The following is a 14121-nucleotide window of genomic DNA, read 5'->3' as shown; positions in this document are numbered from 1 at the left end:
TTGTGCGGTGTCGGCAGACGCTGCTGGGATGCTGAGTGACTTCTCCCGGCTGGGCAAATTCCCCATTCTTGGGGTTCAGCCCCCAAGGGCCTTGGCCTGAGCTGCTGCTGTCTGGAAGGGACTTGGTTCTTGGGTCAGCATTCCCCACCCAGGCAGGGCATTGATGCAGGGCGATGTCAGCATGGTCCAGGGCAGGGCTCTGGGCTGTGGCTGAGCCTGGCAGGCAGTTCCCCAGGCAGCACTTTGAGAAAACCATTGTCCCATCACCACCCCAGAGCGTGTGTGGGTACTCCCCAGGACAGGGCCTCTGCAGCCTCATAGTAGACAGCTCCCAGCCAGGCTGACTCCCTGAGTGCTGCCATCCCACCCTAGCCCCATGTCCCCCAGAATGTGGGGCACCCATCCCAACGTCCCAAGCTGCTGGCCCCCATGGAGATTCAGCAGCTGCGGGAATGCCTCTTTCAGTTCCTTGACCATGGAGAGCTGCCACCAGAGCTGCATGTGATCCAGAACTGTCTCAGGCTGAACCCCTCCCCTCCCTTGCCCTAACACCTTCCTGCCCTCAGGAGAGGTGAACTCCACTTACCTGCCCCTCACCGCTGCCACCATTGTTTGGGTGGTGTCATGCCTGGGCAGCCATTGGCCAGCTCTGCCCTCCCTGCATGGAGGGGCCTCAGGGCACCCAGGGTGGCAATCCCTGTCCTTGCCAGACCCTCTTGGTTTGCCCTTGGCCCCGCTCTAGGGTTGGGTGTTCAGGTCCTGGTGCTGGAGCTGCTCCTGGCAGTGCTGCCGTGAAGGGCTGTGAGGTGCTGGGGCTGCGGTTGCTTCTGCTTCCTGTGACGTGCACACACTAGAGGGTTTCTCCTTTTCACTCAGTCACAGATCACTCAGCTGAGCCCCTCAGAGCCCTGAGTACGGACACCAGGCCCAGCAAAGTCCCTGCAGGCACTCAAGGCACTGTGGGCATCGCATGGGATTTATGGGTGGGCAAGTGGGACGGATGGGTCACACGTATGAGTGGGAGCAGGGATGATGACAGGACTCATAAGTTGAGGCTGGAAAGGAGCCATCCCCAGGGTGGTCTCAGTGAAGGGGGAGTGTACCAGGGTGCCTCCTCAGTTGTAGAAGCACCAGGGCCCTCAGCATGGTGCTGGATGTGATGGGCGGGGTGGGGAGGTGCGATGCTCATGGACCTGCCCAACACAGTGCTGCACCCAGCACTGCCCCGTACCAGCACAGCCCCGCACCCAACACCACACCAGCTCTGCCCCACACCAGCTCTGCCCAGCCTGTCTGTGCCTGGTCTCGGTTGGGTTATGAGTGGGTGCAGCCCCAGCTCTGTCCCATCTCCATCCTCAGCAGCTGCTGCTGGTGTGGGACCATTCATTGCCCAAACTGTGTGTGTGTATCATTCACCTTTCAAAGCAAACACTGCTTGTCCCAGCCAGCACCATCCACCAGCCCCCCTCCCCCTGCCTGAGGTCAGAACCCTCTGATCCACACATGCATCCCCTCCCTGCAATCCAGCCCTGAGGAACGTCCTTGGGATTTGCTCTCAGCAGCTCCTGAACTCATGGCCCAGCTGAGCAACACTCTGTGTCCCCCCACTGTTTCCTTCTGTGCCCCCGCCATGTGAACAGATTCTTGCAGCCTCCTGCCGCAGCCCTGCTGCTGCTGCAGCTGCACATCCTGTTCTGTCTGTGCTGAAACATGAAAGTTTCTGGTCAATTGTAACCACCTTGGCAATGTGAAATGCACTCAGGTTCAACAGGGCTTTTGGGCCTTATGACACTGTTGGGGGTCAGGACCCCCTTGAGCCTGCCCTGAGATCAGCAGAGCTGTTTTGCAAAGGGTTGATAATGTTTGGGAGAAGATTCATTTGCTCTTGGAAGTGGTGGTGCAGCCCCATTGTGGTTCTTGGGGATGTGGGGTGCAAAAGCATAGTACATGGCCTACAAACACATTACAGGTGTCTCAGGCCACAGGAGGGACCCAGGAGCCCTCTCTTCCCCCCAGCCTGGGCACACCTGGGGCAGCAGAAATGCACCAGCTTGTGCACCTTGATCTGGTGGGGAGGACCAAGGTTCCAGGCAAAGTGAGGCCCAGCCACCTGGTGTTTCAGGAGTTGAGACCAAACGATTGCTGTGGGAGGCAAGAGCCCCTGATGGCCCCAGTCCTGTGTCCTCCTCAGTGTGTGACTGACACAGCTTTGCTGTGGCTCTACCCTGAACACCTCCAGGATGGACATCCCTCCCCACTGCTCATCCCACAACCCCCCCATCCTTCTGCCTTCAAAACAAGGAAAAATCCCAGCATCAATTCTGAGCCTCCCAATTCCCAATCTTTGGCTGTTGCTCCTCCCAGCATTTTCTGGCACCAAGAAGAGTTTGACACCATCCCTTTTGCAAAGGAACATGTCCAGGTGTGAGGGGGCAGGGGCTGGCTGCAGCTCGGCCCCAGGGCTGGGGGTAGCCAAACACTTGGTCCATGGATTTCTGGGTTCTGCAGAACCCCCCCACCCCCATCAGCACTTGAGGCCCTGCAGCCCCCATGCAGAAACCTCAGCCTGTGGCTGCGAGTTGTATTTTTCCATCAGTGACCTGGAGCTGAGCTAAGCCAGGCTCACCCTGTGCTGCTGAAGGAGCCACTGATACACAAATTTGGGATCTTGGGCTAGACACGCCACTGAATGAACTTGTCCCAAGGTTTTGGGCAATTGGGAATTCAGTCCTAAGGGTGAGCATAGAAAAATGCTGGCTCCATTTGCCTGCCCCTTCCACTGGGCATCCCAGTTCCCAAGAGCAGGAAGAGGTCAAGGAAACTCCACCAATTTGCAAGGTCTTACTCCAACCTCTGGGCTGCCCCTCGAGGGATGGGAATGCACATTTTTGCCCTGCTCACACTCCAACAGTCAGCAGGGATCAGGATCCAAGCTCAGGCAAGGCTGTCCCAAGCTCAAGCTCTGTGCCTGGATTTGGTGGGTGTAGTTCATGGCACCCAACGAAACACTTTGTCCCTTTACTAAACTGATTTTTCACCTTGTATTTGCCTTTGATTTTTTTGCCTTTTTAACAGGAAAAACATTTGCTTATGTAAAAACAAGTCTACTTTTCCCAGTTATTTTAAGGACAATTAAATCCTTCCAACCATCACTACAGATCTTGCCTTGCATCAGCCTATGAGCCACCATGACAACAGCACTCTCCACTAAATCACTCCTCTTCCAAATTGCTAAGTCTAATTTCCATACTAACCTGGGCTCCTGGTCCAGGAGCAGTCGGGAGCTTGGAGCTCTCCTTCTCCACATCATCATGAACAGCACTTGATCCCTGCTGTGGGATCACTTCCTCTAACTCATTTCACTGTCATTTAAATACTGTGTTTCCTTTCTTTTGGTCTGTACTTCTGAAGGCAGGACCATTCCTGGGTGCAGTCAGCAGATCATATTAGATCCCAGTGCTGCACCTACACTGGCTTCTCTCCTGCACATGGTGCTTTGTATCCACACCTGCATCCAGAAGTGCTGAACTTCCCACCGTGTCCAGGGGCCAGGTTTCTTTGGTGGTCTCCTGTCTCCTATAGATTTAAATTCTGGTTTTGCTCATTTGATCCCTTTCTACTGCCACTGTTTGTTCATTGGTAAAACTGGCCAGTTTTTCCCAGTCTCAACTTTCATCCAGTTTGCAATGCTTGAGAATACTTTGTCTCATTTCTGCAATGACCTCCCCCAAGGTCTCAGACAGTCCAGGCATGCAGCTGCAGGAGCGTGACAGCGAGACTGGGACTAACTCATGCCCAGCACCGTAACCCCGCTCCAGACACAGAGGGTAACTGTGACACCTGACAGTGGGAGTAGAAACTGGGTCTGGAAAACAGCAGGTGAAGAACCAGGTGTGTTCCATGCCAGGCTGCTGCACGTCACTTCCCTGTGCCCGGCTGCGGGGTGGATGTGCCAACACACATTCCCCTGCTGCCCGAACTGCCCTTGGTGCTCGCATGCTGTGACAGTGGCCCTGTCACAAGTGAGCTCTGTGTCATATTTGTGCAACATGCCAGTGCAGAGCACTGCTCCAGAGACAGCAGGTGGCTCGGAGTGCTCATGGCTCCAAGTGCTGGCTGTTGGGAGGGAGGTGGTTCTTGCCTGTGTTGCAGCAAACCTGTTGTTTCCATTCTGGAAATTTCTAGTTGCATTTTGGCAGGGACCAGCTCTCCAATGTCCCTGGACAGCCTTCTACCAGGGGCCACAGGGCCACCAACCACATTATCCTGGTGCAGAGGTGCCCAGTCCTCTCCCTGCCACGGGGACGAGTTTGCTGCTTGCCGCAGGACACACTCAGACGGCCAAACCCCCAGGGGTGCAGGTTGTGCCAAGAGAAACACCAAGAGCACACAGAGTAACAATGAAACTCAGTTACAGCTTTATTCAATAACCGGTACAAAGTCCCCCTCAGGCAGAGCCTCCCGGTCCCATTCCCTACCTGAAATGGAGCAGAACATGAGCATGACCCCGGGAGGAGCTGGCTCCCATTGGGTCAGGGCTGCACAGCAGTGAGGAAAGGATGTTTTGCTTATCAATTGAGATTTGCAGTAGCCTGACCACTTATCCCTTTTCTCCCATTAACACCAGACCCTGGCCCGTAGCAGGCATCTGCTGTCCACCCTTGGTGACCCAGCCGGGTGTAAAAACATAGCAGAATTGTGAATTCCACAAAGACAGTAACTACTACCTGCACATAGGTGTTCACTGCTCACCCTTCTGACCTGACTCACAGGAATGTGTGATTGCTGGTTGTCACATCACTGGTGTTCCCTGCCCCCACATAACTGCACCCTGTGCAGACCCTGCCTGGGGCAGCAGCAGTGGGACACAGCTGGCAGTGCAGCAGATTCTGCGATCTCCACCTGGCAAGAGGCACTGCTTCCCGTTTCACAACCTGCTCAATGTTCAAATGATTCACCTGTGCCAGGGCAGAACAGTGACCATGTGTCATTGCATCCTGCCCTTCTTGCTGGGCCAGCAGAGGGTTGCAGAAGTGGTCTAGAGCCAGGGCTGCTGGAGTTTAATCCCTTGTACTGGGTTAATAGTGCACCTTGTTAGTGTAGTTTACTGGTTAATTGCTTTGCTTTTTCAGGAGGCTCAGGTAAGAAATCACTCTGCTCCTTCTTAACACATATACACAGGTAAGATCAAGACAGTATTCCTGACCATTTGTCCTCAGGCTGCCTGGAATGTGAAACAGCCCTGGAAACACACAGACCTTCCAGTGGGTTCCACGCCCCAGGCACAGCTCCACACAGAGCACTGTCTGCTCCAGTGCCTGGAGTGCCACATCCTCGTGGCACATCCCACCAATGACATACCAACTGCACCACAAGGGTCCTTTAGCAGAAGCACAACTAGAAAGCATTTCTAAACCTCACAAAGCCACAGAAATTATATTTAAATGAAGAAGGGAGACAACGGCTGTCATCTGGATTGATACACAGCACAGACAGGAGATGGCATCAGCATGTACAGTAATGGGACTTACTAAGACCATGGAATGTCAATGAGTTTTAAAGAGACTCTGATGCCAAGGGGATACAGAAAGGATCAAAGTAATGTCAAGTACAGACTACCAAGGAAGTGGCTGCTCAGATGGGCATGCACAGGTTAGAGGGAACAGTTAATGCCATGTCAGATGAAATGCGAAATTCTGAGTGGGTTCAGTGGGGTTGAGTGGAGCTGTCTGAATCCAGAAAAGGGGCTCCTGCCTAACAGGATACTTCCATAGTTTGAGGTGCAGCCTGGAGGTCAATGCCTTCTGGGGTTCCAACACTTCCTTCCCCATGGGTGCTGGCATGAGACCGGCTGCGGCTGCTCTCGCCAGAGCCCACGCTGGAGGAGGAGTGGCTACGGGAGCGCATCAACCGAGTCATGCTGGCTGCTGGCACTGCAAGAGAGAACAAATGTGAGACTCAGACAAGAAGGCAGTTCCTGGAGCCAGGACCACAGTCACTCGGGTATGTGTCACTGGGTAAGCACAGAAAGAGCTGTACCCTTGGGAAGAAAATTCACTCTTCACTGCCAAAATTAAGTCTTTGCATGTCTAAAGCAAGATGTTTAAGGCCCAATTTCAAAAGGTCCAAGGTGAGCAAATGCCAGCAGTGTAACTGATCATCTGCAAGTGCAGCCACGGCCAGTGTCTGTGCAAACCAAGGCAGCTATGGCATGGGTGACCTTTTGAAAGTCAGTCTCATCACTCTAGAAAACCACAGAGCTGAAGTCATGCAACAATCAACAAAATACAAATGAAAGGTGGAAACCCATAGCACACACAGTACAACAATCAGCCCACCCACAGCAGGACATGCTGAGACAGAGCAAAGCACCCAGAGGACAATTCCACTCAGCACACAGACTGGGGCCGAGGTGGATGCACGGTTGGAGGTACCTGACTCAGTGCTTAGGTGGCTGAGCTGCACATAAGGGACTGGAAACAACATGAGACAAGGAAAGGGATGAATACAGGAAAGAGCCAATTAGTTGCGGTGTGTGACTAGTGGCTGCACTACTCCTGGGACCCCCAGCTACCTTTCTTTCTGTTCCCAGCTCATACACTGCATGGAAAGCTCCCAGAATTTGTAAGAGCAGCTGCTAATGAGCATCTCAGGGAGAGGCCAAGCTCATCTAAAAACCCATCGGGGCCAAATCAATGCCTTTAGCTGAAAATCACACTGTACCTGGTGACATTAACTCCCCACTGCACACTCCACACCTGCTCAATAGAGATACTGTTTCCCTGGGTTATACTGTGTAACTCCAAATACGGGACAGAAATTCATGTCTTTGGGATAACAGCATCAGACTCCTGCTACAAGTCTCCTGCAAGGCTGTTACCTTCCACCTGCAGTGTCAGCACAAGTACATCCAGCTGCTTCAGCCCATGTACAGCAGGCACAGGAACAGCTGTTGGAGAACTGGCTTCTGTATTTTAAGCAGTGCCCAGCTGTGTTTTGCTTCTACCTTGTTCTCCCCAAGAAAACTGACCACGCTCCACAGTGTTCCACAGTCTTGCCCACCAAAGCTGGGAAAACTGTTCTGGTACCAGCTACTAATTCTGGAAGGAGAAAACTGGCCTGTCCTCCAGTGCTGCACATCCTGTTGATGAGAGCTGACCCCCAAAGTGCTGCTGAAGCCCTTGCTCTGATGACAGCACTTGCTGACTTTACTAACACCAGGAACACAAAAGACATGAACATTGAAACGCTCTCAGTAAGGCTGAGGGACCCTCCTCACACAGCATCTTCCTCTGCAAGATCAGGCTCCTTTGGCCAGCGTTGGACAACATGACTGTCCCACACGTTTGTGTCACCTGCAGAGCCCTGAGGAAAAGGACAGCTTCTGCTAAGTCCTGACCATGAGCTGGCAAAGCTGTGAGGAGACCACTGCAAGTGTTCCAGCTCCCACAGTGGCCGTGCTGAGTGGTTAGCCAGTCACACAAACCAACTCCTTCCCTAACTCCAGCTTTTGAAGGCTCATCCACAAAAGGGAACTCCTGGCCCCAACAGGTAAGAGAGAGTTGCTGTAGTGCACTGAGAAGCCTTTCTCCTGATGTTCATGAGCAGTAAAGCCCTTCTTGGAGATAAAGAAGTAAAGAAGCCCTTCTCCTCCCATCCCTCAGGAGCACCAAGGGCAGGGAGCTGAGCAGCTGTTAGTCTGACACACTCAGGTGACAATGTCTTCTGCTTCCAAGCATGGGGAGGAAGCCATAGGGCAGGACATGCACTGGTGCAAAGCACAGCTCTCTCTGGGCTCCCTGGGTGCCTCGGAAGTCACCCAGTAACCTGTTCTGCCATTAGAGGGATTTGTTCTGGAGTATTGCTTAACCCTGGCGAGTCTGAGAGAAACAGGAACATCTGAGGAGAAAGGGAAGAGCTCTCATGTACCCGGACCAGTCGTGGGGCTGCACTGCTACCTCCTTCCCCTTTGGAGAAGGTATGCACAGATCTGCTGTTCTTGGGAACACATTTTTCTGGATTGGCACAAAGACAGACTTACAAGGTTTTACCAACACCAGCAACCAGAAAGGAGTTGCCAACACATGTCAGGGAACAACACTGGTTTGCTAAAGCTTGTCAGCACACTAGTTGATTTTCCAGCATGGATGGATCTCCTGGCAACCACACTAGCTCAGAAGTAGGGACACAGATGCCAGATGGACCAGAAAGCTTGAGTTCCCTTCATGACAACCCTGCTCCAAACCACAAAGTTACGTTTGCCACTTACTGTAGCCCATTCCCTGTACAAAGTACTTGAAGGCTTCAGTCAACTTGCCAGGCTGTGGAAACAGAGAGGGCGGCTTTAGTGCAAGAAGAACAAAGGGCTCTGTACCACCCAAATGCCATGGGAGAGCCAAGGTTTGTCTCACCTGAACCACCTGGGGCAAGCCCCCACAGTCAGCCATCTGCAACAGGAAACAAAAGGCTGGGTGAGCTGTCCTTCCTGCCCAGGACAACCCCAAACCACACCAGCACCACCCACCCACCATGGCTGAGAGCACCACACTGCAATTTCCACCATCTCACCTCTACAGCCAGAGCAAGGCCAGCTGGCACACCTTCAGGGACCTGCTGCTGAAGGAACCCTGCACTTTGGAGGCCATGTCACCAGGTGATCTCAGGCCACACTCCAGAAGCCCAGCACCTTCCACTGCCACCTCTCCCCCAGCCAAACCTGTCACTTTGCATTTCCATCCAGCTGCTGTCTGGCACACTGCAGGGCCACAGGTGAGGGTGGGCAGGACTGGTACAAAGCTAGGAAAAAGGATGCTGCTGCTGCAGAGAGCAGGGTGGAGGGCATCTCTAATCTCAGGGGTCTTCCCTACCAGTTGAAGGTGGCCATAAAGCAGGGATTTGGGGACCCTGACAAACTCTTCCCTCTCAGCCCTGGCTCCATGGAGGAGAGAGCACAGCCCTGAAAGACTGTCCACAAACTTCTTAAAGCCAAATGTATGGAAGGCAAAAATCTAACGAGATGAGCAAAAATAGTGTCTTTGTGCTGGCCAGAATGATTCTAGAGTGGCACTTGCCTTCAGAAGGGTAGTTTTGGTTGGGTCAAGACGTGAATTGCATTCAACCTAGAAGAAAGGAGAGAAGGACATAGTGTCACACAGAAAACTTGAAGAGTCAGATGTAAAATGTGGGGTAGCTGCACCAGAAGCAGTGGCTGTCTTCAGCCACTTTCTCTGGAGCCAGGAAGGACTGAGCAAGAAAGCAGAGATCATGTAGGAAGTGAACAATGAATAAAAGATCCAGGGAGGAACGGCAGGTGTTCCATCCAAGGGACCTTGTGATGACAGGTCATGACTTCAAGTGAAATCATCCCCTAGTTTTGGGATGCACTATGAAACCCTGGAGCACCTTCTGCGCTCTGACAGCAAGACTGGGAGGGAAGGAGATTTCTGTGCAGCATGAGGGACATCACTCAGTCCCCTGGCCAGACAAGGGGGCCACCACCACCTCTTCTCTGTAAGGCTGCTGCAAAAAGGGAATAGGCAGGGGCCCTAGGAAAAGCAACCTCAGCAGGGGAGGTTAGGGGAGGGCTGGGAACCCAGGCAGCCAGACAGGCACACTAAGATGCAGAAGACCCTATCCCATACTGTGCTGTGGCCAGTAAGCAATGGGAATCAAGGACATTATCCTAGAAAAGTCAAAACTTGCAGACTTAATTTCAGACTTCCAGATCAAACAGACCAAGGGAACAGCCCATGGCCATAAAATGCTCTCCATACATGGCTCCTAGGTTCAAGTTACTGCTTTAGGAGACTCCTACACTCTTCCACAGTTTTAGACAGCTGCTTTTGTTGACAACCCCCTGGTCTCCCCACAATCCCTGGCTGACAGGGAGGAGCAACATCCACCACAAACACACTACCCTGTACCGTGCCCTGTTTACAGCTGTGCTGGGAGGGAAGTGGGTTATGGGTGTCTGCAGAGGGCAACAGCTCCTACGTGCTGCCTTCCTGATGACGCAGTGCTCTAAGAGAGCTCTACATGGCTCCCCACCCCAAGAACTGGAGTCAGTTCTTTTTAATCCCCAGGTAGCCTCAGTGTAACAGCAAAACAACAGCAATTCAAGACTTGAACCAAACTGCAGGCAGCTTGGGGAAGGATGAACGATCCTGAACAGGGTCCTCTGCATCACCTGTTTGATGAGCAGGGTGAATGAGCAGGGTGCTCATTCAGATTCTGCCATCCTCACCTTGGAGTTGCCCTGAGGGCCACTCAGGCCCCCTGAGCCTTGGCTCTCCCACGAGTAGCTGGGGGACTGGAAGAGAGTTTGGGACAAAGAGCCATTGTCTGTAACTAATTCTGGGCAAGGTGAAAGCACTGCAGGGTTGCGAAGTGACTTGTGGGGCTAATGTCACAAGAGCAAAGAGCTCATGGATACATACCACTGCTTCCACAGCAGGTGAGTTGTCACCAACAACAAGCAAGGCAGGGCACCTGCTCAAAAACCAAAACAGAGGTGTTACTCAAAGTGCATCCAAGGGATTTCTAAGAAGGTTGAGCTCTGTGAACCAACACCCTCATGAAAGGTTAACAAAAAAAAGGCTTGGCAAAATCCCTGCCTGCCATCACACCTCAGCATTTTGTTGTACCAAAACATTCTCCAGGGCCTGCAGACGCACCCAGACTATCCCCTCCATGCATATCAACCACCACTGTTGTTGCAAACATGAGCCTCTGACACTGCCTTCTGGAGAATCTCAATGTGTTCTTAATGAGAGGAGTTCCAGACACCTCTGCCCCATTGCAGCTGACAGTCCTGCACCACAGCCTGGGACTGTCTTGGACAATCTTCCCAGCACTTGGGCTTGGTGCAGCTCTTGGTGAGAAGCAACAGCATCTTTTCTGCTGAAGAGACTGCACAGTCAGCAACTGAGATAGGCTGATTCAGACAACTTACTTGAGTGTTTTTGCAATCGTTTCATTGACACCAACAACTGGTCTCTCAATTTCCAGGTCTTTACGACTGAAAGACAAAACAGAACAATGCTCCACTAAATTTGCAAAGGAAACTGGATATCAAAGGGGCACACAAAATCCAACCATCAGTGCTGGCTCCACCACCCAGGCAACTCTGTGTGTCATGCCCTGAGCAGGAGCCCCAGTAGTCATTCCCAGAAAACAGGATCCATCCTCTCATGGCATTGCTGTGTGCCCAGAGATGATCTACTGAGGTGTGACAGGGTCTGGGGGCAGACACAAGGGCTAGGCTTGGCTCAGGAAACAGCTGAAGACTAGGCTTAGGACAAAGCTTCCCCTGATACAATACCCAATAGGATAATACATATGGCAGCAAATCTACTGAGCAGGGAAGCTGTAGGAGCTGTCTGTTAGGCAAAAAGTTATCCTATACCTGTTGTATGAGGTGAGGAACAGCTGAAGGTTATCTTGGTTAATGTCCTGCGCAATATGAAGCCTGTATGTTTGGATCAAATCTAGATTTGCCTGCAGTTCCTCCTGTACAAAAGCAGAAAAATTGAAAGACAGGAAACATACTTTTGACAAGCAAAGAAGCAATAGTCATAAAAATACCAAAGCATTAAAGTGTGTCCATACATGTCATTCCCTGAGCAGTGACACCACAGGGCAGCGACTCCAGACTGCATCAGGATCCTGGAGACATGAGGTGTTTATGTGATGTGCTGGTACATGCCACGCTTTGGTAATGTGACTACACTTTTACAACTGGCAATGCACAAGCTGCAGCAAGAGTACAGGTATCCTGAGATGGGATAAGTTAACTCCCAAGCCTCAGTAATGCTTACACAGATACAAATCACTCTGCGTTAGGCAGGTCTTCCACATATGCTTAATGTTTAAGAAGCAAAGCTGTAAGGTAGGCTGATAGGTAAGCTGAAAGACTGTGATCAAAGGGAAGTTCAATCCCAGCACCCAGTTCTAAGAAGAAACTTCATTCTTAGAGAGCCAGAGAGAGCAGGGAATGCAAGGAAGCACTACATACAATGAAGGGGCTTGACAGTGGGAAGGGAACAGGATGTGTGCAGGAGGAAGCAGTGCTGGAGAAGGAAGCTCTCCTTCCAGTGCTGATGTGTTGTTGCAAGAGGACTTCAGGTCACGGACTGATCTGCTGTGTAGCATATAAAGTGTGCAAACACACTATCCCTGTCACTGCCCAGTAAGCTTGCTGGTTGAGAGACAGCTAATCCCAAAGAGAAGGCATTGCTGTATCCAAAGTTTTCAGGAGGGGCTGGTTTGCCTCTGCTGAAACTGAAGGGTAAGAGGAAGAGCAGAATGCAGCAGTTCAACATCTGGACAGATACAAGATCCCACTGTCAGCTCCCAGCTGACCTGTGCTCTACCCACAGTCCAAAGGCTTCCATGCTGGCTACAGAGAACTGGCTGCCATTTGTTTCTGTGGATAGCATCCTGGGCACCACAAAGGAGTTCCACCACCAGTGCATGGCCTGGAGACAGTTAGGGCAAGAGTGAGGATGTGTGTGCCCCCCAGCATGCCAACCCCAATGTGAGCTTGACACACAGAGAAAATGGTACTACCTGTGGCCTTATCTGATGGACCAGAACTATTTGGGAGCAGACACATGCAGAAGTTATAGCTCCATGTACAGTTGCACAGGCAACATTAACATCTGCTGGGTACTTACATGGCCAAAATGATGCGCCAAGACAATATCCACAATGTTGGTTGTCCAGCCTGAAAACTGAAAAAGAGTGACCATGAATGAGGAGGAGAGTAAATGGAAAATGCAGTTTCATCACACATTGCAAAACAGCTACTCAGAGTCAAGAAAACAATGAAGAAACCATTCAAATTACATAAGAAGCAAATGCCTGAAGCTTGGGATGGACACGTAAAGCTTCAAAGAAACTGTACACACAACACAGCTCTCCAAAAAACTTGAAACCTTGAATAACTTCAAGGGACCAGAATACAAAAATAATTAAGAGATATCAATATCAATCAAATGAAGCCTGCAAGCAGGAGTACTAAATCAGAGGAAAGCTGAGTGCTCCAAGCAGTTTACCTGCATTCCTTGTTCACATGATCACATCCACCCCTGCCCCTAAGGCAAAGGCCATACTATACCCAGACCAAGAATGCAGCAGGGACAGAAAATAAATCGTGCATTTTTCACCAGAAATGGAAAAATTCCTGTATTATGTCCTTTTTTTTTACTCTACACTGTTCATTAGGTGCTGTGGAGAGCAGATGTGTGGGGAAGCAGAATCTCACCTTCGATGCTGCCCAGTCAATCCATCCCTTTGCACACGGATCAACATTAATAAGAACAAGTCCCTCCACCAGGTCAGGGTGGCTGAGCTGTGGGGAGAGAGCAGAGGCACAATCAGAAGGATGATTCAGCCCACACAGTGGTCAACAGCTGGTGCAGCAGCTGGAAAATTTCTTGCAAAAGGTGCGAGACAAAGTAAAATGCAAAGTAGGGAGCTCCTCTGTGCCAGGGTAACAGCTGGCAGCCAGTGGCTCCCAGCAAGACCAGACTCGATTCACTTGTGGCACTGAGGGACTGATTGTTCCATAGGACCTACAGGCTCAGCAGTGCCTTCTGGTGACCTGTGCACCTGGCACAGAGGCGGGTCCAGCTCAGGCCCTGTGTGTTACAGGGCTGGGAGCAGCAACCTTCTCTGCTCCAATCCAGCACCTCTGTGAGGAACCTGGAAAGGCTCCTGTGCCTAGAGAGCACCTCCTTCTCCTCAAGGAAGAGGCAGTCTCTCAGTGGAGATGAGGCAAATGGCAGCGGAGTTAGTGCTGAGGCCCCCAAACCCCTGCAGCATGGAAAACTTGAGCTACAGGGATACCCACTGCCCAGACAGCACCCCTGCTGCCTCCCTGCCTGCAGATACCCCTTCCCCTGCTTCATCCAGCAACTCAAAACCCTGCAGTGTACCTTGGGCTGTACCTGGGCAGCACAGGTAGGAAGCACTTATGAGAACTGCTTGCAAACATAAACTCAGAAATCAGAGGCAACTAGCCTCTGAGTTCTGGGCTCGCTCCAAGGCTGAAGTTCTATGGTAGCTCTCCTGCTCTACTGCACTGATGTGAAGCAGAAGGAAACACCTCTGTCCTCCGCA

General features: G+C 51.7%; 1 protein-coding gene across 3 annotated transcripts in view; it reads right to left on the bottom strand.

Annotated features, from left to right (window-relative positions):
* Window positions 1-4395: 4395 nt before the first annotated feature.
* The window catches only part of NDRG3 (NDRG family member 3), a 40286-nt gene continuing 30560 nt past the window's right edge, over window positions 4396-14121 (bottom strand). Inside the window, exons 8-17 of one of the 3 annotated variants that reach the window (XM_008643479.2) lie at window positions 13265-13351; window positions 12675-12731; window positions 11405-11508; window positions 10952-11017; window positions 10437-10488; window positions 9072-9119; window positions 8412-8447; window positions 8270-8321; window positions 6435-6473; window positions 4396-5933 (exon numbers count right to left, since the gene is read on the bottom strand). In XM_008643479.2, the coding sequence (XP_008641701.1) occupies window positions 5755-5933; window positions 6435-6473; window positions 8270-8321; window positions 8412-8447; window positions 9072-9119; window positions 10437-10488; window positions 10952-11017; window positions 11405-11508; window positions 12675-12731; window positions 13265-13351 (720 nt within the window). In that variant the 3' untranslated portion in view covers window positions 4396-5754. Of the gene's footprint in view, window positions 5934-6434; window positions 6474-8269; window positions 8448-9071; window positions 9120-10436; window positions 10489-10951; window positions 11018-11404; window positions 11509-12674; window positions 12732-13264; window positions 13352-14121 lie in introns of all 3 variants that reach the window. The other 2 variants (XM_017746965.1, XM_008643480.2) reach the window with 2 other exon arrangements.

The sequence above is a fragment of the Corvus brachyrhynchos genome, unplaced genomic scaffold, assembly GCF_000691975.1.
Source record: "Corvus brachyrhynchos isolate BGI_N302 unplaced genomic scaffold, ASM69197v1 scaffold661, whole genome shotgun sequence".
NCBI classification, from domain to species: domain Eukaryota; kingdom Metazoa; phylum Chordata; class Aves; order Passeriformes; family Corvidae; genus Corvus; species Corvus brachyrhynchos.
Note: the sequence above shows the minus strand (reverse complement) of the source record. Positions and strands in the feature narration are given on the sequence as shown.